The sequence below is a fragment of the Bidens hawaiensis genome, unplaced genomic scaffold (genome assembly GCF_021521415.1).
Source record: "Bidens hawaiensis isolate Kalapana, Puna unplaced genomic scaffold, B.hawaiensis_p1.1 tig00058296_1, whole genome shotgun sequence".
In the NCBI taxonomy this organism is placed as follows: Eukaryota; Viridiplantae; Streptophyta; class Magnoliopsida; order Asterales; family Asteraceae; genus Bidens; species Bidens hawaiensis.
This window is the reverse complement of record NW_027500534.1, coordinates 1-23,526: the sequence shown is the minus strand read 5'-3', so window position 1 is coordinate 23,526 and position 23,526 is coordinate 1. Positions and strand designations below refer to the sequence as shown.

Sequence of the window (23,526 nt, the reverse complement as noted above, 5' to 3'; positions counted from 1 at the left end):
TCTCGTCATGGGATACCCACCTCAGTCATCTCCGATCGGGATAGCCATTTCACCTCCAATATTTGGCAAGCTGTGCAAGAAGCGCTGGGAACGCGTATTGATCTAAGCACAGCTTACCACCCTCAGACCGATGGTCAGTCTGAAAGGACCATCCAAACCCTGGAAGATTTGCTTCGTGCATGCGTACTGGATTTTAAGGGAAATTGGGATCAACATCTCCCACTCGTTGAATTTTCCTATAATAACAGCTACCATAGCAGTATAAAGGCAGCGCCTTACGAAGCATTGTATGGTCGGAAGTGCCGATCACCACTCTGCTGGACTGAAGTGGGCGACGCTCAGGTTATTAGATCAGACCTGGTCCAGGAAATGACCAGCAAGATCCTTGAAATTAGGAACAATCTGAAGGCCGCGCGGGATCGGCAGAAGAGTTATGCCGATACCCGTAGAAAACCGTTGTCGTTTGAGAAAGATGATAAAGTGTATTTGAAGGTATCACCTTGGAAGGGTGTATTCAGATTTGGAAAGGCGGGGAAGTTAGCCCCGAGATATATTGGACCATTCAATATTACTGCAAAAATCAGTCCCGTAGCATACCGATTAGAACTACCCGATGAACTGAGTGCAGTTCACAACGTGTTTCACGTATCGAACTTGAAAAGATGTCTGACGGATGAGACATCGGTGTTACCTTTAGAGGGTGTCCAAATAAGTGATAAGCTCAATTTCGTAGAGGAACCCATATAAATAGTAGACGGGAAAATCAAGCAACTTAGACACAATAAGATTTCGTTGGTCAAAGTTAGATGGAATTCGCAACGAGGCCCAGAATATACATGGAAACGAAAGGACGAATTCCGGAAGAAATACCCCCACCTATTTCCTCAAAAGGAAGTAGTCGACGCGTAAAATTTCGAGGACGAAATTTTGTTTTACGGGGGGGGGGGGGGAATGTAACGATTCCGGCAAAATCAGGTATACCCTAACCGGTATATACTATTTATGTGTTATTTAATAACGAATATATGAATTATAATGCGTTTATACGAGTATGTATGATTCACAGTACGGATTATACTCGATTATACAGTTAATCGTATTGGAAATACGATTAACCGATTAACGGTTATTGAAGCCCGAACGAATCGAGGATTACATTATAGACGAGATATATGATATTTAGTGATGTTTACGAAGTATTAAAGCTTCGGGATAAGTGAATTAAAGCACAGAAAAAGAATTTTCGATTTAATGGTACGTAGGTACGTTAAACGAAACCTTTAATACCAAACCGAGCAAGAGACAATCGATCAAGCCGAAAAAGATACGCAATTATTAATAATATGATGTTTTAAGTTAATAAATGTCATGGTTTAAGTTTTTAAAGTTTAAATCGGTTTTATATAAATTTCATTTTTTTAAGCCGAAAACGACCGTTTTAGCCTCGTTTTAAGCTGAATTAAACATTTAACCGAAAAACGAACTGAACCAGATTATCCAAAACATTATCCGGATTTCCAAAATCCAAATGAGTGGCTAGGAATGGAAAGGTGGGTCCCACCCCACCTCCCCTCACTTCCGATCGGCATGGGGGTTGTACCCCTTGCATCTTGTTATTTTTTTTTAAAAACAACCATTGCAAGATCCCACTTTCTCTCCACATCATGAACTAAAAACCCGGTTTTGTAGCAAGAAAAGCAAGGTAAAGATCGAGTTATTTACGTTTCCATCTTCTTTTCTTGAGTTTATTTGCAAGAAAATGAGGTTTCAAGTGAAAAAGGGTGAAAACCCGAGATGAAAACCGATTCTTGCATGATCAAGTTATGTATACGGGTTATACAAGGGATCTTGGTCCAAGAAAGAAGTTAAATGAACCAAAAACGAATTTTAAGGTTTAAATCTTTGTTTTTAAATCATAACCGAACCCATGAAAGAAATGGCTTGATTGTGGGTGTAACTTGCTTGGTGTGGTGTTATTGTGCTTGTAGGTGTTGTATCTAGTGGTTAACAAAGGCTAAAAAACAAGATCCTTGCGATTTGAAGCTAAAAACATAAGGTAGTTCGGTTTTTATATGGTGTATGTGTTTTGGACAGATTGTGGTACCTTTAGAGTTAGGCTACGAAATTTCACAGAGATGATCTACACATGAAAATATGAGATCTGTGAAAATTTGGTAATTTTTGGACAAAGGATGAATATTTGGTGAATTTAATGCTCGGTTTTGGCTAAAAATGGTGAAAAATATTTAAATATCATGATAAATTCTGGAAAATTCCAGATAAGCTTTTTATAACATATAAAAGTCACACACAAAATTTTAGGTCAGTTGGAGAAGTCTAAGTAGGCTTTTCGGTTAAACGAGTTCTAGGGTTTTCAAGCTCGGTTTTAGTGAAAATGGCATGTAAAAAAAGATTTTGGTTCTGGACCATGTGGATGGCAGGGGTCATCCAGGACATGTGGATGGCAGGGGTCATCCAGGAAAAATTTGGGATTTTTCTAAGGTCGTTTGGTATTTACGACATATTTAGTGTTTAAATGGTGTTTAAAAATAGACAAATAAATTTTAAATATAAAAATTAATTCTGGAAATATTTTTATAAAATTCCCCACTGTCAAAAAGTGATTTGTGCAAAATTTCAAGATCCGAGATTAAACGGATAATTATTTGTACAAAACAAACTTTTAAAGTTTAAAACGCGTAAACCGGTAAAGTTCGCCTAAACGAGCTGACTGGAGTATAAAAACCCTAAAAATGAACTATTTTTATATAACTGAGTTAAACAGGTAAAAATAAATCATCCGAAAATAATTCGGATGATTTGGGTAATTTTATCCGATTTAACAGTTTCCGGTACACTAAAGACGGAAACGGGTCCCGCGGCCAATCGGGGCGTCTAAACCGAGCTCTAATTTCACAACTTTAATTTAATTATCAGTCAACAACTATTTTCGGGTCGTGTGTGACCAAACTCATTTTTGAAACGTAAAAACGGATAACCGTGCTAGGCACGCAAAACGGGGAAAACGAACTAATAGTAGTTTTAACTATTGAACTCTAAATGATATCACAATCTGAGTCCGGAGAAGTGTTTCTGGGTTAACATTGCCCCCGGAACGGGTACAGTACTGGGTTAACAGTGTCCCCAGATGTATCGGTTAACACGGTTAAAGTTATATTAATAGTGATTGTATAGTAACGAACTTAGGGATCGTATTACAGATCCGGATTAGTAGCTGCGTACTGTGTTACCTACTTGCTTGCGAAAGGTGAGTTTCACGAGCCCCTTTTTCTGAATTGTTTTTAAATATTTTATCGGGGCGGAAAGCATGTTACTATTAAAATGTTTAAGTACATACTGAACGCATGGATTTGCGTGTATTTATATATATATTTTACTGTACGGAAATGTACTAAGATGGTAATTGTCTGAGTTGCTAACATTGTAAGGCCCCGTAACACGAGTGATTAGCTAAAAGCCGGTAGAGTGTGAATTGTGCATTGATTTGCTGATGTTTCCCAGCCAGTTGCACATGTCTATTTTGTTGTTGTTATTTATTTTGCTATGTAATGTTAGGCATAGCGGTTTGGGGCAGGTTCGTGGGCGGAGTATGCCACGGGGTTGTATGTGGATAGTCAGAGGTTTCACTTGTGGGCTCAGCATAATTACATCGCTAATATATGATTATTATAATGATTTGTCACTGTTTATTTAAATTAGTGAAACTCACCAACTATTCGTAGTTGACCCGTTTTCTTTACATGCTTTCTAGGTACCCCCAAACTAGAATAATTGCTACATGCTTGACGATGCGTGCTTTTTGTGGAAGCTTAATGATCTTTTTGTATTAAATATGTTAATGTACTGTTGGTAAAACTTATGTGCTAACGCCTAGACGGTAACTAAACTCGGAACAATGTAATATGGTGTAAATTAATGTAGTGGTGTTTTCTTTATAAGCAATGCTGTTAATATCAGACGTGTCTGTTGCATCCCGTTTACGTTTCCTCTGCGCTTACGGGGTGTTACAATGCCCGTCAAAATATATATTTTGTTAACATTACTTTGCTATGAAGTAACGCTTATGAAAACTCGTTTATGAATGATTATAGAATATTTATAAAATACTTTCAAGGTTAATAGCTATAGTCTCGATTGATAGTCTAAGTTATAATTCAAATAACTTAAACATAACTCCTACCTTAATACGGATACTTAGAATGATAATAAGAAAAAGGTAAGATCTTGATCTAATCGCTTTGTGATTGGTAGCTTGATTATAACTTCGTTACTAGCACGAACTTCGAGAAACTGGCATGTCGGCTTGCTACGGCAACAGGACACGACTTTCTATGCTAAGTGTGTGAAATTGAGTGTGTTTTAGGATGAATGTGGCTCAATCCCGTAACCCTCTATTTATAGGCCAAAATTGGTACCCATCGCGATACGCGATGGGTTTTCTCACACCCGCCGCGTATCGCGCCGCCGCAATCTTACGCTGCCATACCAGCACGTGACACGTGGCCTGTCATATCGTGCCACGTGTTGACACGTGGTTGGACACGTTTCCCCGGCTGTTTGTCCTTGTCATCGCGCTACGCGATGGTCCCATTGGGTGAGCCATCGCGTATCGCTACGCCGCCCAATTCTGGGTTGTTGTGCAAGTCCATCGCGCTACGCGATGGGTTCAAGGTTACCCCGTCGCGTATCGCGCTGTGCAAGTCCCACAGTCGTTTTTTTGTCATCCTTATTTTTCTCATCACGTTTTCTAATCATTCCATCCATCAGATATCCGGCCAACTCCATAGTAGATTCCGTCGAAGACGGCATATGTGAACAAACCAAACACGAATTTCTATTTGTTACCCGTAGATGTATCGTGTTACTTTGTTGATTTCAGGAGTGACCAAGTGAGGGACTATTCTGCAGTACTCAAGAAACTTGTTGTTATATTCTTTGAGGTTTGTTCCCACGACTTTATGATTCCACAGTTTAGTCTGAATTTGATCTATTTCATTAATCGAGCAAAACTTCTTTAATGTCATGGCCTTAAACGTTGCCCAATCCAAGTTGTATAAATTCTCTCTACCCTTGATTTCGATCAGGGTATTCCACCATTCTAATGTCTCCCCCTTGAACATCTGGGAGGTATATTGAACTTTCTCTTTTTTCGTGCACTTGCTTATCAGTACGATCGATTTCATTTCCTCCAACCATCGGAGGGTAACTATCGCTCTTTTGTCTCCATGGAATTTTTTGGGATTATAAACTTTGAATACTTTGAAATCGCAACCTTCGTGTATTTTGAGTTTCATTGTTCTCTCGCGGAGATCGTTTTCAGCTGCTGAACTCTCATCACTTGCTTCTTTCTTTCTTTCGGGTTCCTTCTTCTTTCCTTATATTCTTTCTTTTCCGATTCTCTTTTAGGCTCTTTCTTTGATTCTCTTTTTGAATTAACAGTTTCACTTTTGCTTCGACTTGTTCTTTTGTTAGAGTGAGTAGCAGTTCGGCTAGGATCGTTTTTCAAGAATTCATTAATTGGGCTTACAGCCTCTTTTATCAAATCGCGAATACCAAGCACATAATTTTGTGGTATTGCTTGTTTATTTTCCACATCAGTCTTTTCTTTATTGTTGATTATTTGTATGTTTTCTTCCACGGTCTTTTCTTTATTATTTAATTGAACCTCTTGGTTACTGTTGGCTTTAGACATGCTGTTACATAAATAAGACAAGATTCAGAGAAAAGATGAACTTTCTTTATAATACATTATTTATTTTACAAGAAAGAGAACATAACAGCTAACAACAGTACATAACAACGATTCTTAATCCTTAATCCACTTTTTAACAAGATTCTTCATCTTATCCCATTTCTTAACAATCTTCCTTCCTATTTTCTTTTTGTCCACTTTCTCGTTCCTCAGCTCGTCCATCACTGAATTAGGCGGGTTAGGATATCCCGTTGGTGCGGATGCAGCTGGGAAGAGATAAGCGTTCTTTTGTGGATAGAGATGCGGGTTTGCAACGTATGCATGCATTTCTTCACCGGGAATATTGGTAGTATAAAATTCCTCAATAAGATTTGCCTCCTCACGGATCTAATTAGCTTGTTGTGATATTGAAGGTCTCGGTCCTAAGTATGGAGGAAAATAAGGATTCTCGTTCTCTTCATCTTCTTCCTCGGGATCCTCCTCTTCTCCAGGATCCTCTTCCGATTCATAAGGATTTTTGATTGGTGATGGATTATATCTCTTTTTATAGGGCATGGTAACCCTCATCTTTGGTTTACGGCTTGGTTCTGCAGTGGTCGGTGGGATCTGGTATTGATAATTCAATGGTGGTGATCCAAATTGCCATCTCCTTTGGTCAGAGTGACAATTCATCCAGCTTGACGATTCTGATTCAGTTTCCTATTTGATCTTGCTTTGCACTTCATGTTCCTCGGAAGGATGGTATGTTGGTATTTCGGATGGATAGTACTAGGAAATGTTATCGATGGTATCGTCAGAAATTTCAATTGGCATTTGCTGACTTCCTGGGAGTTACACTGGTTGGCTCCCATAAGGCATCACCGGATTGATTGGTTGATTTTGATTGAAAAAGCTAGTGCAATAACTATTGCTACTCTCCATATCGGATGGTTCGTGAACAATTGTCGGTTTTGATCGAATGGCTACTCGGCGTCTATGACCAAGATAGTTAACGTAAGACATCTGTACCTTAATTATCTTTAGAGATAGGAGGTTTACCAATCCTATCTTATCCCTACGAAATAATAATAATAGAAACAATAATAACTTTAATGGTTAAAGCTTAGGTACTAATGTTTAATACCTAATTCGCTGAAACGGATGGCTCCGATACCAACCTGTCACACCCCGACTTAGGGCCTATGCGTGTGACCACAAGTTGGTATCTGTTTTGTAAATATATCAAAGTTTATGGGTTAATATTAGCGGAAGACTTTAGGTTGAATATAATATTAATTTATACTGAAAATTTACTTGGGAATTAAATGCCCAAGTATCGGTTTACAAAATATATGTTTTATATTACAAGGATTTTATATCAAAATGGAGTCATCTCGTAACGTGCTTCTATCTTCAAATAGACTCCAATCCTTGCTATTGCTACTTATGCTTAATTACCTGCAATGGGTTGGAAAAATACGTCAGCTATATGTTGGTGAACACGTATGACTCTTTAAAACATTTGAATGACGATTACAATACAAACATAGTTTTCATGACAAACTCAGCGGAAGTATATCTACTTCCGGTATATGTACCACTTCCCTACACAGACAACTGTATTCTTCGAGCCATGAAACCTTGAACAGAGAACTAGTCATGACCGTTTAGCCTGCGGCTACCTAGCCTTTGACTGATTAGGCTTAACAGTTATGTTTGGATCCAGACACATGCGTATTCAATCTGAGTTGATTTTATTCTCTACTTTGTATTATAACGTTTTAGAGATCTCGTAATCTCATGTAAACATTGACTGACTCGTTAAGACAAACACCCGTTCATCTTAACAAGTATAAATATGTTTTGACTGATTGTAAAGGTTAACGTATTCACATGTACCGTTGGTGTTGAAAACCTTGACTGATTGATTGAGAATGATATTTAACCTATACATAAATAGGTTTGTATGAATGTTTTGAATGGTGTTTCTTGATTAATCTAAGATTGCTAAGCTTAACCTTGAAATCAGTTATCTTTGATTGTGAATGAAAATACTTGGTTTTATGTGACGTTTGATATAGCATGCTTTGGCTTAATAGGTTATAACACGTTGGTAAGTTTCTCCAGGTAAGTAAACGGGTCCATCGGTTGATTGGGATTTGTACGAATTACTTTCCTTAGGCAAGAAACTTACTACTAGTGATATCCCCCTTACAGTTTACTACATGCCCGTCAAAATATATCTTTTGTTAACATTACTTTGCTATAAAGTAACGTTTATGAAAACTCGTTTATGAATGATTATAGAATATTTATAAATACTTTCAAGGTTAATAGCCATAGTTTCGATTGATAGTCTAAGTTATAATTCAAATAATTAAACATAACTCCTACCTTAATACGGATACTTAGAATGATAATAAGAAAAAGGTAAGATCTTGATCTAATCGCTTTGTGATTAGTAGCTTGATTATAACTTCGTTACTAGCACGAACTTCGAGAAAATGACACGTCGGCTTGCTACGGCAACAGGACACGACTTTCTATGCTAAGTGTGTGAAATTGAGTGTGTTTTGGGATGAATGTGGCTCAATCCCGTAACCCTCTATTTATAGGCCAAAATTGGTACCCATCGCGATACGCGATGGGTTTTCTCACACCCGCCGCGTATCGCGCCGCCGCAATTTGACGCCGCCATACCAGCACGTGACACGTGGCCTGTCATATCGTGCCACGTGTTGACACGTGGTTGGACACGTTTCCCCGGCTGTTTGTCCTTGTCATCGCGCTACGCGATGGTCCCATTAGGTGAGCCATCGCGTATTGCTACGCCGCCCATTTCTGGGTTGTTGTGCAAGTCCATCGCGCTACTATGGGTTCAAGGTTAGCCGTCGCGTATCGCGATGAGTTCAAATTTTCATAATTTTCATTTTAGTTCCTATACTTATAAAAGTTAGTATATTTGGCTAAAAGCTTATATGGTTATAGACGCGGTGTTACATGTATTAATAAAAGAACGTACATCGCTACCTACCGCTATATTGTCGATATGTGGTATATAGTGACCTATAGCTGCAACGCTATGTAGCGTGCTATAGGCCCGCTATAACCGCTTTTGACAACTATGTCCTTGACGTTGTGGGGCTTTTCCCGACACCACAACGCACCCGCTACATTTTGTCTTATTAACTTGATTGGGAAATATTTGACCTTTGTCAAATATGATTGCGACATTTGGTGGGGCCGAACCAAGGGGAAGATGGTACAGTAGTAGGGGCTTCAATTATAAAACATACGTATGGATTTCATAAGAAAACCATAAAATTGTGAAAATCTATTAGTAATCAATCGGCTTTCTCTTTTTTTTTCTCTCAAATTATTTAATTATAAGATTAATATTCCAGAAAAAATAATATATATAGCTCATGAAATTATATACATGTATTGCATACAAGGTTAATTTCTAATTACGTATATTTGTGAAGCATCTTTGTTAAACTTGGGTTGTCGAACGTCAAACCCTCTTGAATCATGAACTTTGCAATTTTAACCCTAGACATGTTTGCGTCCAAATTCTTAATATCTACATCACGCGTCATTGATTTGAAGTTTCAATTGTAAACCAAACCGTCAAACAGTTATAAAAAACCATGATATATATATATATATATATATAGATATTGAACTGGTCGAGTTACTTTATCCATTACAGCCATTTTCATGTAATTACGTCTAATTTTATGACGTAACCATTTATCATAACGACAAAAGTGGTTTTTTTGTCGTTGACAAATTGAAAACTAGAAAAATATATTTAAATGAATAAAGTGCAAAGTGAATATTAAATAATCAATTTGACATTATCAAAGAACATAATTAAAACTTATTTGCGTCCCTGTGGTTTATGGACGGGAGCAATTTGTACCTTAAAAGTCAAAATGATGCATTTGTGTCCCCTTTGTTTCAAGATGCGAAAATCCAATCTCCTCCGTTACTTAACAATGATAGTTTCAAGGGCAAGATCAAGATCGATTTTCTACTGACTATTTCTATCCACATACTTTTGCTCATTCCATACTTTGTGTCCATGCGGTTTACAAAACCCCACTTTCTTCTTCACACTTGCTTGTAGACACCACCACCACCACCAAACCCAGCGTGCCACCGTCGTTCACCATCACACCCACTACACCATCATGAGTGTGACCTACTTTTGATTAATGTCTTTCATCCTTTGTACACGAATCTTATTCAGTGGTCTGGGTCAAGCATGCCTCTCCAGGTTTCAGTTTTATATAAAAAAAAAAAAAAACAAACAAATGGGTATGAATAAAATCAAAATCAAACACTGACTCTGGTAAATCAATAGCACTGATTCGATAAAACAACTCTAACCGAAACTTATATGTTTCAATGTAATGAACAAGATTCAAATTTTTAGTATACTGTAACACACAAAAGACGGTTTAGGGTAATTCAAATTGGTATGCATATGCTGAATAACATAAAAAGCAGTTGATGGATTTAAATTCTTGCGGAGATAATATAAAACATGAGGTTTTTCCATTGATTGACGAACATGCGGTGGGCATACAGTATAACCGAACCAAAGAGACACAGATACAACTGTTTCGATTTGGGATTGATTAGTGGTTAGAATGGTGAAATTATAGATTGGGGGATGACTGAACAACGTTAATTTCATTTTTCCAACTGTAATACCACTAAAGGGGCATTATTACATCGCCGATCAGAAATGGTCAGTGGGAAGTTGGAAACGAGATGGGGGGAGTTATTGTTGTTGGCATGAAGACTGCATCGGGTGTGCAAGCTAATCGACCTCAGGCAACTATAGGGTTAGGTTCGGAAATGAAAGACTGTGATTAGGCTAGCATGGCCAAAATGTATTTTTGGTGGTTGTGGATGTGGAGGTAATGAAGACAGAGGTGATGAAGATCGAGAGACGCAAACTGAATATTCATTCCAAACTACATGGACGCAGTATGATCTTCTGAAAGGGCATGATAGTTTTTATTTCTAGACATTTAATTTTTAATGGTGTTTTTTTCACTGATCTGACAGCTAAAAGCCAAACTGGTTGGTTTAACAAAAAACGGGCTAAACACATCGAACTGAACTTGCCCTATGTCCAGGTCCCAGTCAAATTGATCCTGTTTTTGAAACATATTTTTAGGAGACACGAGCATTAAACTTAGAGCCAATCAATCAATTTACCTCAAACAAAATGCAAAGTATAACATGCCTTGAAAAATAAACTATAACGAAGGTGTAACATAAGATTATCTCATGAAGGTGTAACATAAGATTATCTCTTTTCAAGTGGTGAGTGATCAAATCCAATTAAGGATTAAAAAAATGTTAGATAAAAGCCCTAATTATACGGAAACATCCATAAGAAAACCCAAGAAGATAGACGTACTACGACTAAGTATACATATTAGAACCGGGAGAAAAAAAGGAGATTGATGCCCAAATATGACAAATCAACGTGACTCTTTCTTGTAAAGATTCAAAAATGATGATTAGGTCTAACATCACCTACAATACAGAGCGCTCATAAAAAAATCACATCAGCTCAACATTAAATTCAAAACTTACTTAAAAATCATTTTATTTTATTTCTAAAACACCGAATAACCACAAGCCGCATTCAAAATATTAAAAATAATGAAAACCGGGTAGTTTTCTTTTCGTGAAACTGCAACTTCAACAAAACATTTAGAAAATTTAGTCATTATTAATTGTATTTTTTTTACTTACTAGTATGTTTTCAATTTTTTTCCTTTTATATATACTACTAAAATGAGACCTTTTTAATAGAATGAAATTATCAAATGTAGTTGTAAAAATTATAGTTGCTTTAATTTACAATTCTAACTTGTTATGATTGCAAGTTACCTTGTTTACCCGTGCATTTGTTCATGTGGGGCTATGCCTTTAATTTGAAGCAAGGGGGTGGGGGTCTTTTCTTGGTACAAGTTTGCACATGGGGGGTCTTTTCTTGGTACAAGTTTGCACATGGGGAGGGTGAGTATTCAAGAACAAAGCCACATTGATGTGACAAAATAACCACATAATATCTTTTTACCCTTTTATACGGAGAGAGCATTTATATCTCTTTCACTACTTCAAATTCAAAATTATACTAAAAACATTATATATTTTATCTTTTTATTATATAATAATAATTTATATCTTTATATTACATTTCATTTTTCATTCACTTACAACCACTTTCAAAAAGTATTAAAAAATTATAAAGGTGAACAATAACTTTTCAAATATACAAAGTAATCACTACATTTTTTCTTTCCTCCACTCACACCACTCTAAACCACTCACTACATTATAAACACACTACTTACATTATTTGATGTATGGGGCGTGAATGCTCTGAGAGAGGGGAGCAAAATCCATTGTAAGAGGGGTAAAGTTGGAATAAAAACTTTCGCATAATGTAGGTCGAAAATCGACCTATGTATAATTATCTTGAAATAAATTTGCCATAGCTGGTTGACATATCAAGAACTATTTTGGTGTGTGATATCGACAACATTATAGAATTAGAGTCCATTAACCTTTCGACCGATCAGTCTTTATCATATAGCTAGAGTTAATTGAGTAAAATATAATATGCTTTTATGACCACAATTTGAAAAGTTATACGTAAGTTTAAATTGCATGTAAGTGAATATGTTTCTATGTTCATCTTTGTAATTTTTTTTAGAAAGAACCATAGTTATTAATCAATAACAAGTATACTTACAAATGATGATCAATGTAGAAACTAATTGGACAAACGGAGACCTTATAAGTTATAACAAGTTGTTTAATCTAATGAAATTTAATATTTGAATATAAATTTTGTTTTCTCCTTTATGTTTAATTTATCATTTTAATTTTAATTTGAATTTGTAAGGACCTTTTAAATATGACTTTCTAAAAAGTGTAGTAATAATTGTGTTGTATCCATCTCATATCCCACAACCCTTTAATCACGGCCGGTGATCACGTACTGACTTTTTATTTTGACTTTAGTTCCCGTCTTTTAATTTTGACTAAAGACCCAAGGAAGCTTAGCATTTGATACGTGAAGTATACGGATATTAAAATAGTATTTGGTTAATTACGGCACTTAATAGTTTTTTTTATTAACTAAAACTTATTTCTACATATATAAATGTTTTTTGAAACTGTTAACACTATTTACTAAATCTATATTATCGTCCATCACATTACTCGAAAACTAAACTTCTCATGAAAGGATACAATTTTACATGTTGCTTTGCTCCGCTAGACCAACGACTCTTACTTATCATAACTATAAGTAGTTATTATAACTATACATAAACAAATCATATAATTTTTTTTATATTTTTTTACATCATGATTATCCCTTGTTTCTTGTTCGGTATATTTCATGGCCTAAAATTATTTATTTATTGTATAGTTATTATTATTGTTTGAACTTTTCATATGGTCACTACGAAGCTCTATATTTAACTAGAAGAGTAAGGATTACAAAGTTACAAACAATTTTTTTTAAGAAAAAAAAAAGGTAAATAAGTATGGTAAACTAGTAACAACATAAAAACAAAACAAATGTACAAGCTTTAATATAAAAGAGGTACATTTCTCCTAACAAAACATCCCTAATAAATAGCCCTGCTTTTGAACCGACAACCACATTGTGTACCTTTGTGGGTAAATAAAATAGTTATTGATCAAATTTACTTCACAAGAATAAAAGGTTTTTTGTTTGCCCATATATGTTAATTATACCTTTTTTGTTTACTTAAATTATAACAGTTAAAACAAATCGCTATGGCCACCCGTAGTGGTGGCGGTATCCCAAGTTTTCTTCCATAACGCCGGGTATCCCAAGTTTTCTTCCATAACGCCGGGAAACGCTGCCCCTAGGCATTTTGGGGAGCATTTTCTACAAAACGTGAAGGTGGCACGAGTTTTGATAAAATTGTGTGTGGGGAAATGAGAGAGAGTGAAATAAATGTAATTGTTGTAGGAGAGTTATGACGTTTTGCCCACCTACACCACTTTTTGCAAAACTCTAAATTGATGAGATGCCACATGAAACAAAATGCCTAAGGGTAAGACGTTTTGACTACACATGGTCTAAAAACATTGCAATGTGGTAAGTCAAAACTTTTTACAAACTTAACTAGTTATCTCACATATTAATGTGTTTATAAACATTCCTACAAATTTTTCCTAAGCAATCACTCAAAGCTACAACCTTTGTTACATTTTTTTACATAATCAAATGTTACAATTTTCTATGGCTAGTTGGCTACTTTATTTATTTTAATAAATCAATTTAGCTTTTAATAAAATAATTAACTATAATAAGTTCATTATTTGTAAATATCACATTTTAACTAACAAAGCTTACAAGTTTTTAATTTTATAAACTTAAAGTTTTATTAAATTGATATTGCAACTTATAACAAATACATAAAGGAAAAAGTGATATTATACCAAAAAGAAAAATGTAAAATAAGATACCAACGAGGGCCACCACACCTGTCCGTAGGCATGCATGAACGTCGTCCAAAAACCACCCAAAGACAAGCCACACAATGGCTGGTTCGTGAGGCTTCGTCCTTCGTGTACCTCATAGGCGTTTGTGAGAGCTCAAGGATCCTGAATAGGCAGTCTAACAAAATAACACATTGATCAACTTAATGTATTTGTATGAAATTATGAACGAGAAAGTTACGCTTTTGTTTGGTTCACACGTTTCATTGCTTGTTTCCCGGTTAATATTAGATTGGATTGGAAATCGGTTTTAATCAAATTTAAATTGTAAATCAACCCGTACATGACATTTTAAACTAACCTCTTTCCCATCATAATTTAACAGAATAGGTATCTTGAAAGAAATTGACTAAATAATGATGTTGAAATTACAAAAATGTAAATTTATGCTAGAATGAATCTCTTGCCTCTAATATAAATGAATGCAAATAAATGTGTAGATGTATATACAATAACCATCGGATCCGGTCACCTACAGTATCATACTGGTCCATACAAATCCAACTATCCACAAATTCACAAATGAATCACAATATCAACAACCAACTTTTTTACCGGTCCCACACAATCTCTGCTTACTCTTAATTAACGACTTTATAATTAACTAATTTATACGCGTAAAAAACAGTTATCCAACAAGTCAAAATTACATAACTACCCCCAAACATCTCCATAAGTACCCTACACACCTCCTCATTCTCTTCATCCCCATACACACATTTCACCATAATAATAACAATAATGGGAATCATCGGCTACATTATCTTCCTGATCGCCACCGTGTCGGTCACCGATGCTAGACTCCCCGGAAACTATGCTGGCGGGGCGTGGCAAGGTGCCCATGCAACGTTTTATGGCGGTAGTGATGCCTCGGGTACAATGGGTGGTGCTTGTGGGTACGGGAACCTATACAGCCAAGGGTACGGGGTTAACACGGCTGCACTGAGCACCGCGTTGTTTAATAACGGGTTTAGTTGCGGTGCTTGTTTTGAAATAAAGTGTGCTAACAACCCGCAGTGGTGCCACCCCGGTAGCCCCTCCATTTTCATCACTGCCACCAATTTTTGCCCACCGAATTACGCGTTGCCAAATGACAATGGTGGTTGGTGTAACCCTCCTCGTACTCATTTCGACCTTGCCATGCCTATGTTTCTTAAAATTGCTGAGTATCGTGCTGGTATCGTCCCCGTTTCTTACCGCCGGTATACTTCTATCTCCCACCCTTTATTATTTTATATCGCAGTTTTTATATAGCTGAAATTTTAAAAAAGACAAGCGGCATAACTTTTCAAAGCTGAAATTTTGAAAAAGGCAAGCGACGCAACTTGTGGTTCATGTTTAGGTTATTAGACTAAAGTACCCCTAAATTAGATGATTAGTTTTTATACAATTTGTCATAAACGCCCCTGAATAATGAATTATCCCTATTTACTAGAGTTAAAGACTTATGTGTTAGAAATATAATAAAAGAAGCACACATGGACAACACATGTATAATTAATGTATTACACTTTTCATATTGCAACTTTATCTTGATTTTTGTTATTATAAGTTGTCTTGCCCTTTTTAAAGTTTATTACTTAGGCCATGTGTAAAGTAATTAAATTTTAGACAGGTTTAAAACAGTAAACTACGTTAAAAACTATTTTTTAAACATGTATTTTATAAAATATACTTTAAAAAACATTTGTTTATATGATTGGGTAGGTTTAGTGAGAAGGGGTACCCTATGTAAGGACCGGAACGACCAATGACGCATGATAAGACTAAAGTATGTAGGTCCCACAACACTTTTATTGTACCATGTCAACACCTTAATTGCGAAATCAATTCCGTGAGAGAGGGAGAGAGAGGAAGAAAAACACATGGCCCACTACTCTTTCCAAAAGCGTCGGTCGTCATAAGGCTGAGGGGTATGGGGAGCTTTAATGGGGGCTTCAACCAATAATATTATGACGTGTGGCAGAGAGAGAAACTGGATAAGGGGGGTGTTGGAGCCCCCGTTAGAGCCCCTGGCCCTGGTGTGGAGGGGCTCCAGCAGGGGCTCCAGCGAATTTTTTTTTATTTTTTTATAAATATATTCAAACAACGTATTATTAAAAAAACTCATAAATTATTAAAAAAAACACACATTAATAAAAAAAACACATTAATATCTAAAAATAAGATAAAATTTAAAGTACTAAAAAAAACATTCTTCTTATTCTTCGGCTTGGTCTTCTTCGATCAACCTCTTTCGAATACGTTCCTTTTGCTTTTCCATTAGCATTTGATCGACCGGATTTAGGTTACTGAAGTCTCTAGTAAGAAAGTCCAAATCTCTCATTCGACTTTTTTCATTTTTGTCATTAGAGACCACCTCCATGGTTTTGTTGAATTTATTGAGGGATTCAACAAGATTGGCGATGTTTACGGTTTCCCCCTCAGCCGGTTTTTTCCCCTTGGCGTCCCTTCCCAATGGCCGCCTCCTCGGCGGTGAAGACGTTTCCTCCTCCGCAATGTTTAGGTCGAATCCAACGCGGCAATCCGACCCGGTTGAAGTGCTATACGCTCCAGACGAACTAGTTTTAGTCCGTTTCGGCCCAACTTCCGCATCAACGTCCGGCGCCACCAGCTCAACCCACTTGGAACACCTTTTCAACCTCTCCCACAACTTTAAATCGTCCCACGTCTTCACCATCCCATACCTCCGCAAACACTCTTGCTTCCACTCTTCGACCGTGAAATTGTAAACCGCCAAATCATCACTGCCACTTGGTCTCATACGACCGCTGTTCCTGTTGAAAAGATTATTAAACAAGCCGACAAATTTTCTGATTTCGGACCACCGACCCGAAATCATATCGGCGTTCCGCTCTGTACTCCCAACGAGCATGTAGAACGTCTTCCTAACCTTTGTCCAAAAAATCTTGCTCTTTTGGTAGTCGGCTGCAAAATGAATAAATAAATTAGATTTCCATTTAACTTTTTTATTAAAAATCATTTTTAAAAACGTTAAAACAATTACCGCAACGCCGATCCTCAGAAATTACTATCCAAGCCCGACACAAGGCTTCCTTCTCATCCGATGACCACGGAGTGGCTTTCCGTTTCGTCCTCGGAGTCGAAGCCGGTCCCGACCCGTCCGTTGCAAGTTGTTTTTTCCGGTGGACGCGTCTTTTTGGTCCCGTAGTTTCACCGTGTGATTCTTGTGTCTCCAGAACAACAAAGTTAGGAGACGGTTGTGTGTTGGATGGTTGAAAGCCGGATGATTCTTGCGGCTCCGAATGAAACATCGGTTGGTGCGGTGACGACCATAAATCGTCGTCAATATAATCTGAATCAAGGTTTGGGTAGCAATTTCCAGCCATTTTTTTTAAAAAAAGTTGAGAAGATGAATTGATTTTGGGTGAAGGTTTGAAGTTGTGGTATAAAAATGGGATGAAATGGGGTATTATATAAGAATTTTTTTTTTTTTTTAATTTAATAAGAGCCCAACGGCTCTTTTTCTAAAATTCAACAAGCTCCTCTCTCTCTTCTCCCGCTAACAGGCTCACGCCTGCATGTTTTTTCGCGCTAGCGCCCGGTTATCGCCCCGGTTAGCGCCCCGGTGGTGTGGTGTTAGCGTCTGGGGGCGCGAGCGGAGGGGCTCTAGCGCCCCCGTTGAAGCCCCACACCCCTCAGCCTAATCCCCCCTCCCAATAGCGCCCCCGAAAGTGTTCTCCTCCGAAAATCATCCTGCCCCCCCCCCCCCTCCCCCCACCCCACCATAACGAACAGTTTTATTTTCTAATTTTACGAAACTGACCTTTGTGTTTATTGTTTTTTACTGCAGAGTCCCTTGCAGAAAAGCAGGGGGAATCAGGTTCACAATTAACGGTTTCCGTTACTTCAACTTGGTTTTGATCAGCAACGTCGCTGGTGCTGGTGATATTCAAAAAGTGTGGGTCAAGGGTACAAAGACGAACTGGATGAGCATGAGTCGTAACTGGGGTCAGAACTGGCAATCAAATGCTGTTCTCACCGGTCAGTCACTCTCTTTCAGGGTTACAAGCGGTGACCGACGCACCTCCACCTCGTGGAACATTGCACCCGCCCACTGGCAATTCGGTCAAACCTTCACGGGCAAAAACTTTCGGGTGTGAAGCACAAAATCGATGAGTTTTCAAACCAATGTATTCAGTTTTTCACGACAAAAAAATCATAGTTTGTTGTGAAAGTATTCAAATTTTTGCAAAAATTGTCAATCTTAGACAACGAAGTTGCGAAGTATGACGATCTTTAATAATAACAACGGTTAGCTTGTGATGAAAAAACGAATGCAATAGTTAGAATGCTTAGTTCCTATATTGCTTTATGAGGGGCGTGTATGTAAAATATGTAAAAGATTAAGGTTCGTATTCTAAATTCTGAAGAGCAAGGTTAGTTTGTATGTAACTGTGGTTGGATCATAACATATATATGTGACAATGGTGTATTTATAATTTTAATATTGTTGTGATTTTATATTTAGATTCTTCTAATTTTTCTTATTTTGTTTTGTCATGTTGAGCTACTCACTCTTGTTCCTGAAAATATTATAGGCATCATATCTTCAAATGTTTTTTTTAATCACATGCCTGATGTCTCGTCTGTCTGCGTAAGATAAGTTAGTAATTAGGAATTTAGGATAATGAATATATTATATTACTACTTGAAAACTAAACCATTTATTGAACCAACTGCTATACTAATTTTGATAGGTAGAAAACTAAAAAGCCTTAGAAGGCTAGGATCGGGTTGTTCAACATGGAAAAGGTTTCTCAGTGGTTAAAACCTTGATTAGTAGGCAAGTTCATCAAACTATGATAATGTAGGGTGTCAAAATCATGGACGGGAGGAAAGAATCTTACATGTGATTGTTTTCATCTCTACAAGATCATGATCAAATGAGCATCGAAGGATCATACTAGCGTGTCTTACAATATTTCTTTTATATGTTGTAACTGATTTCAAATGAATTGAAAGATGTGTTCATAAATGCTTACTTATACCTAAAGTTTGCCCTTAAAAGAAAATACTTCAAACTTTAAAGTTTAAACATGATAACAATCATGCAATACAACTTACTTATGTGTTGTGGGGCTTCAACGAGGGGGCTTCAGCCACGTCACTCGCGAACACCATAACACCTTCTAGTGATCAGGGGCTTCAGCTGGGGGGGGGGGGGGGTTGGTTCATCTTACTCGCAGGTTGCTAGCTAAGGGAGATTGGAGGGGAAGGTTTGGATATTTATGGCTCGCGAGCAGGGGCTTCATCCACAACAAGGTCAAATGAGCGAGCAAGGCTTTATCCGAAGCCTAGTCAAAGTCCAGTCATCACGATGTTACGTAATTTATAGGATGAATCTTAGGCCAACGAAGCCCCACAACACATAGTCTTAAAGTATTTACATTACTTTAGGGTTTGGATCAAATACAAATAAAATTAACGTACTAATTGTGAGAATCAAGTAGAGTAATTATATATACAAGTAGAGTTTTTATGTAATTACATCGTAGAGTAATTAACTCTACTTGATTATCAAAATTAGCATGATAATTTAATTTGTACGTTAACATTCCCATGGATTATAAATTCAGATTTTACGTCAAAGAACCCCTTGAAGTAGGCTACTTTTATATCTCTGACAATCATTGATAATATCGATTGTAAGGGAAGTTGTAAACATGTTTGGGGAATAAAATCATGAGGGAACTGGAAAACCTAAAAGGTGGAGAATATTTTGCAAGGTAAAAAGCATCCAAGATTGATAATATGCAACTCTTCTAGTTGGCACACGTCTAATCATCTAGGGAAATTTCTTTTTAACCTATCATATAATTTCTTTTGACTTAACTTGAAGCGAGACACATATATACGATCTTATAATGTTTTTTTGTAAAAAAGTTACAATTTTGTGAATAAAATATAAGTTAAACTTTGTAGAGAGAAGAAAACTTTGGATTCTTCACAATCCCAAAAAGAGCAATCAAAAATAAAAAGTAACAAGATCTTAGGATACCCATTTCTCATGGGCCTGAAATGCATTGAATTCTTGAGACAAAGGCTTTTTACAACCACCAAATAACTAGAAATGTAGAAGTGGGGTTGGTAAACTGGACGGGTTAGATAAGTTTGGGTTCCCGGTCAAAATAGGATCGGCATTACATGTTATGAGCAAAATGGATTATAGTTAAAATAGAGCCAGGTTGAAATGAGTTATCTTAATAAAAAAAAAAAAACAAAATTGGTTTACCTACTATATTTTGTAGTGGCGGAGGCGGCGACGGTGGGGACAACTATGAGGTGGTGTTGAAGGTGGAGGCGATATCGGCGGTGGGGCGGAGACGGATCAATTGTGATGGCGGTAAGACCACCCGTAGTGGGCAACAAAAAGGGGCGAAATCCGGCGACAACACCGCCCCGGGCGAAATGTGGGGCGAAAGGGACGGGGTCACAACTATTTGTCGGGCGATTTTGGATTGAATATTATTATTATATATTATTATATATGTTTGTGTGTGGTATATATATATATATATATATATATATTAACCTACAACACCATTACACCCCAAAAACAAATTTTTACCCTTTGCTGACTGGGCGCCACGTGTCGCAATGCGCCCAATTTGTAGTCCCTCCACTACACATAGCCTAACAGCGAGGTGTCGGCAACAATGAGCAGGTGGTTGAGACAAACAATGGTTATGACGTATGGACAGGGGTGGAGGTATGCAATGGTGGATGGGTTCAAATGACGTCAATCATTTTTGCATTTTATGTAGAATGTATTGTTGGAACCGAAACCTACTCTATTTTAACTATTGACCTGATAAAAATAATATAATTTTTAAGGTCTCAGTAACTTAAATTTTTGTCTTACAATACATTTAGTTTCAGAGGTCGCATGTTTGAGACTTCTACTATTTTTAACTTTACATTTTTATTTTGAAAAACCTGTTTCACTTTTTAATTTCATGTACTTTTTAGCAAATTAAAAGCCTGTTGAGATTTCTAAATCTTAAACGTTATTTGAAGACCTAAAATTTCAAAATCCCTGATGACTTTGTTCTATAATTATGAGAATTATGTGATTGTCTTTTAAGTTAAGTGTTACATTGTAGTTTATATTATTACATATTAACTCTGTAGTTTGTTAACTTTAGTCGATATGAAAATATTTAAGATGAAATCATCTTAGAATCACGTCACTACAAATGATATCACCTTTAAAACAAATAATAATCATTTGAAGCAAGTTTCTTCGAAGACTCGACCCTATCCGACAAAAATATTTTGTTGGCCCCACACGGTAAAAGTATCTCTGTAAAATTTTGAACCTAGTGAAAAATATCCTAGCACCACTAGTCATGGGTAGTGCTAAACCTATTTGGACTCTTTTAAGTTAACAAGTTCGTAATTAATAATTGCCCGTTTTGACCTATTGACTGATTTGGGATGACCCAAGTAAACCCGTATACAATTTTATTTTGCCAAACTACCGTATCCTTGAATCATGATTGCCAATTATATATAAAACTATCATTGTGTATGTGTTACCAAAGTTACCAATTCCCATTCTTATTCCCATCATCCTCGTATCAAAAAGATTAAAAAGGAGGAATTTGGTTTAAGCTAAAGGTTCTTCCAAGTAGTTAAGACTTGGTAATGCATCTTATTATCTTAATCTGTTAGTGAACATTGTGTCACATTGATTAGCAACTTGAAGGACACAAATAACCATAATAGATAGTATATTTATTTGTCTGTTTTCATAAAACAACGTTTAATGTCTCAAAACTAGTGACACATTTAGCTGCATGTTTAAGCTAGCACATCACAAAACATAATCCGTTTAACTAAAGTATTTAAATATAGTAATTATCCCAAAAGATGATTGTTTTTCATGTCATGTAAGAAAAGAAACTAACACCTCTAGGTGCATATATCTATTTGTAACTACTAACTAGAAAACCATAAAGTCTTGATATAATTAGCTGACTCAATATTAGCATCTATCAGTAAAGAACTAAAGATCCAACTAGTGTCAGTAATAAGCCGACTTGGTTTGAGATTTTGCAGTTTTCCATTTCCTGAGAAGAAACTCCACACCCTCTTTCAAGCTTGCCTTTCTCTTCTCCTTGTTGTTCCAGAGCTCGGGCACCGGATATCTGCCACTCGGATTGTATTCATTCAGCTCATTCAAAGCTGCAACAACCGAGTTGAATACATCATTGTCACATTCAGCCTTCAGTTTTGCAATCTTCTCATCTTCTTCATCAATTATCTCCTGTATAAATCAACCATCAATCATACACCAATACTAGTATTACAATCTTTCTTTTTTTATTATTTGTGCTGGTTTACCAGCCAAACTGGAAAGAACAGATGACAGTTGAAACAGTTACCTTCCTATAATATCCGTAAAATTAAAATTATTTTTTAAAAGGGAAACGGGTTGAACGGATACAAAGTTGTTCAAAATCTTTTAGTAAACAGTTTTTAAAATGAGCGTTAATCTGTTTTAGGTTCACCCCAATATACCCGGCCCACCAGACCCGATTCGCCTGTTACCGAACCGAACAAACACGAACAGGACTTTTCGTGTTCATTCATATAACTTTAACCGAACAAATGAACAAGCACAAACTCTTAAAGAATGGATTTTCTTGTTCATGCTCGCTTGTGTTCATTCATTAATATTCAAAATGAATGGTTCATGAACATAAACGAATGAACGTAACCGAACACCAACAAATAGTAAATGCGAGTAAACAAATTAAAGTCTAGAATACCATTATCTTTAGAGTCATATGCAACATTTTAAAACTAAACAAAGATATCACACTGATTTTATATTGGACTTAAGGTTTTAAAATGTAAAAAACAAATTCCTTTTAATTAGTATTAGTAATAAATAATTTGAATGAATATTAAAACAAATATGGATATAAATGAACCAAATTTCTTTCACAAACATAAATGAATGGACAAAACACGTGTTCATGTCCGCTCGTTTAATTAAATGTGTTCATGTATGTTCGTTTATTAAATGAACGAATATAAACGAACAAAAATGTACACACACGGGTTAAAGAGAGACCTTGCAGCTCCCTCCGACAGTGATGACCTTAAACGGATGCCAGCTAGGATCCCGGAGATGATCCTCCCACAAAGATGCCAACTTTATGGCATTTTCAGATACCTCCTTTTTGTTATCACAGTTTCTTCTGGCAGCAGCAATAAACGGCTTT

The 23,526-nt window shown here is 36.6% G+C and overlaps 1 protein-coding gene across 1 annotated transcript; it reads left to right on the top strand.

Annotated features, from left to right (window-relative positions):
- Positions 1-14,987: 14,987 nt before the first annotated feature.
- On the top strand, positions 14,988-18,651 carry LOC143602294 (expansin-A6-like). Its single transcript, XM_077079456.1, has 2 exons — positions 14,988-15,471; positions 18,084-18,651. Exons 1-2 carry the CDS (start codon positions 15,011-15,013, stop codon positions 18,391-18,393), a joined length of 771 nt encoding a protein of 256 aa, XP_076935571.1. The 5' UTR covers positions 14,988-15,010; the 3' UTR covers positions 18,394-18,651.
- Positions 18,652-23,526: the final 4,875 nt, after the last annotated feature.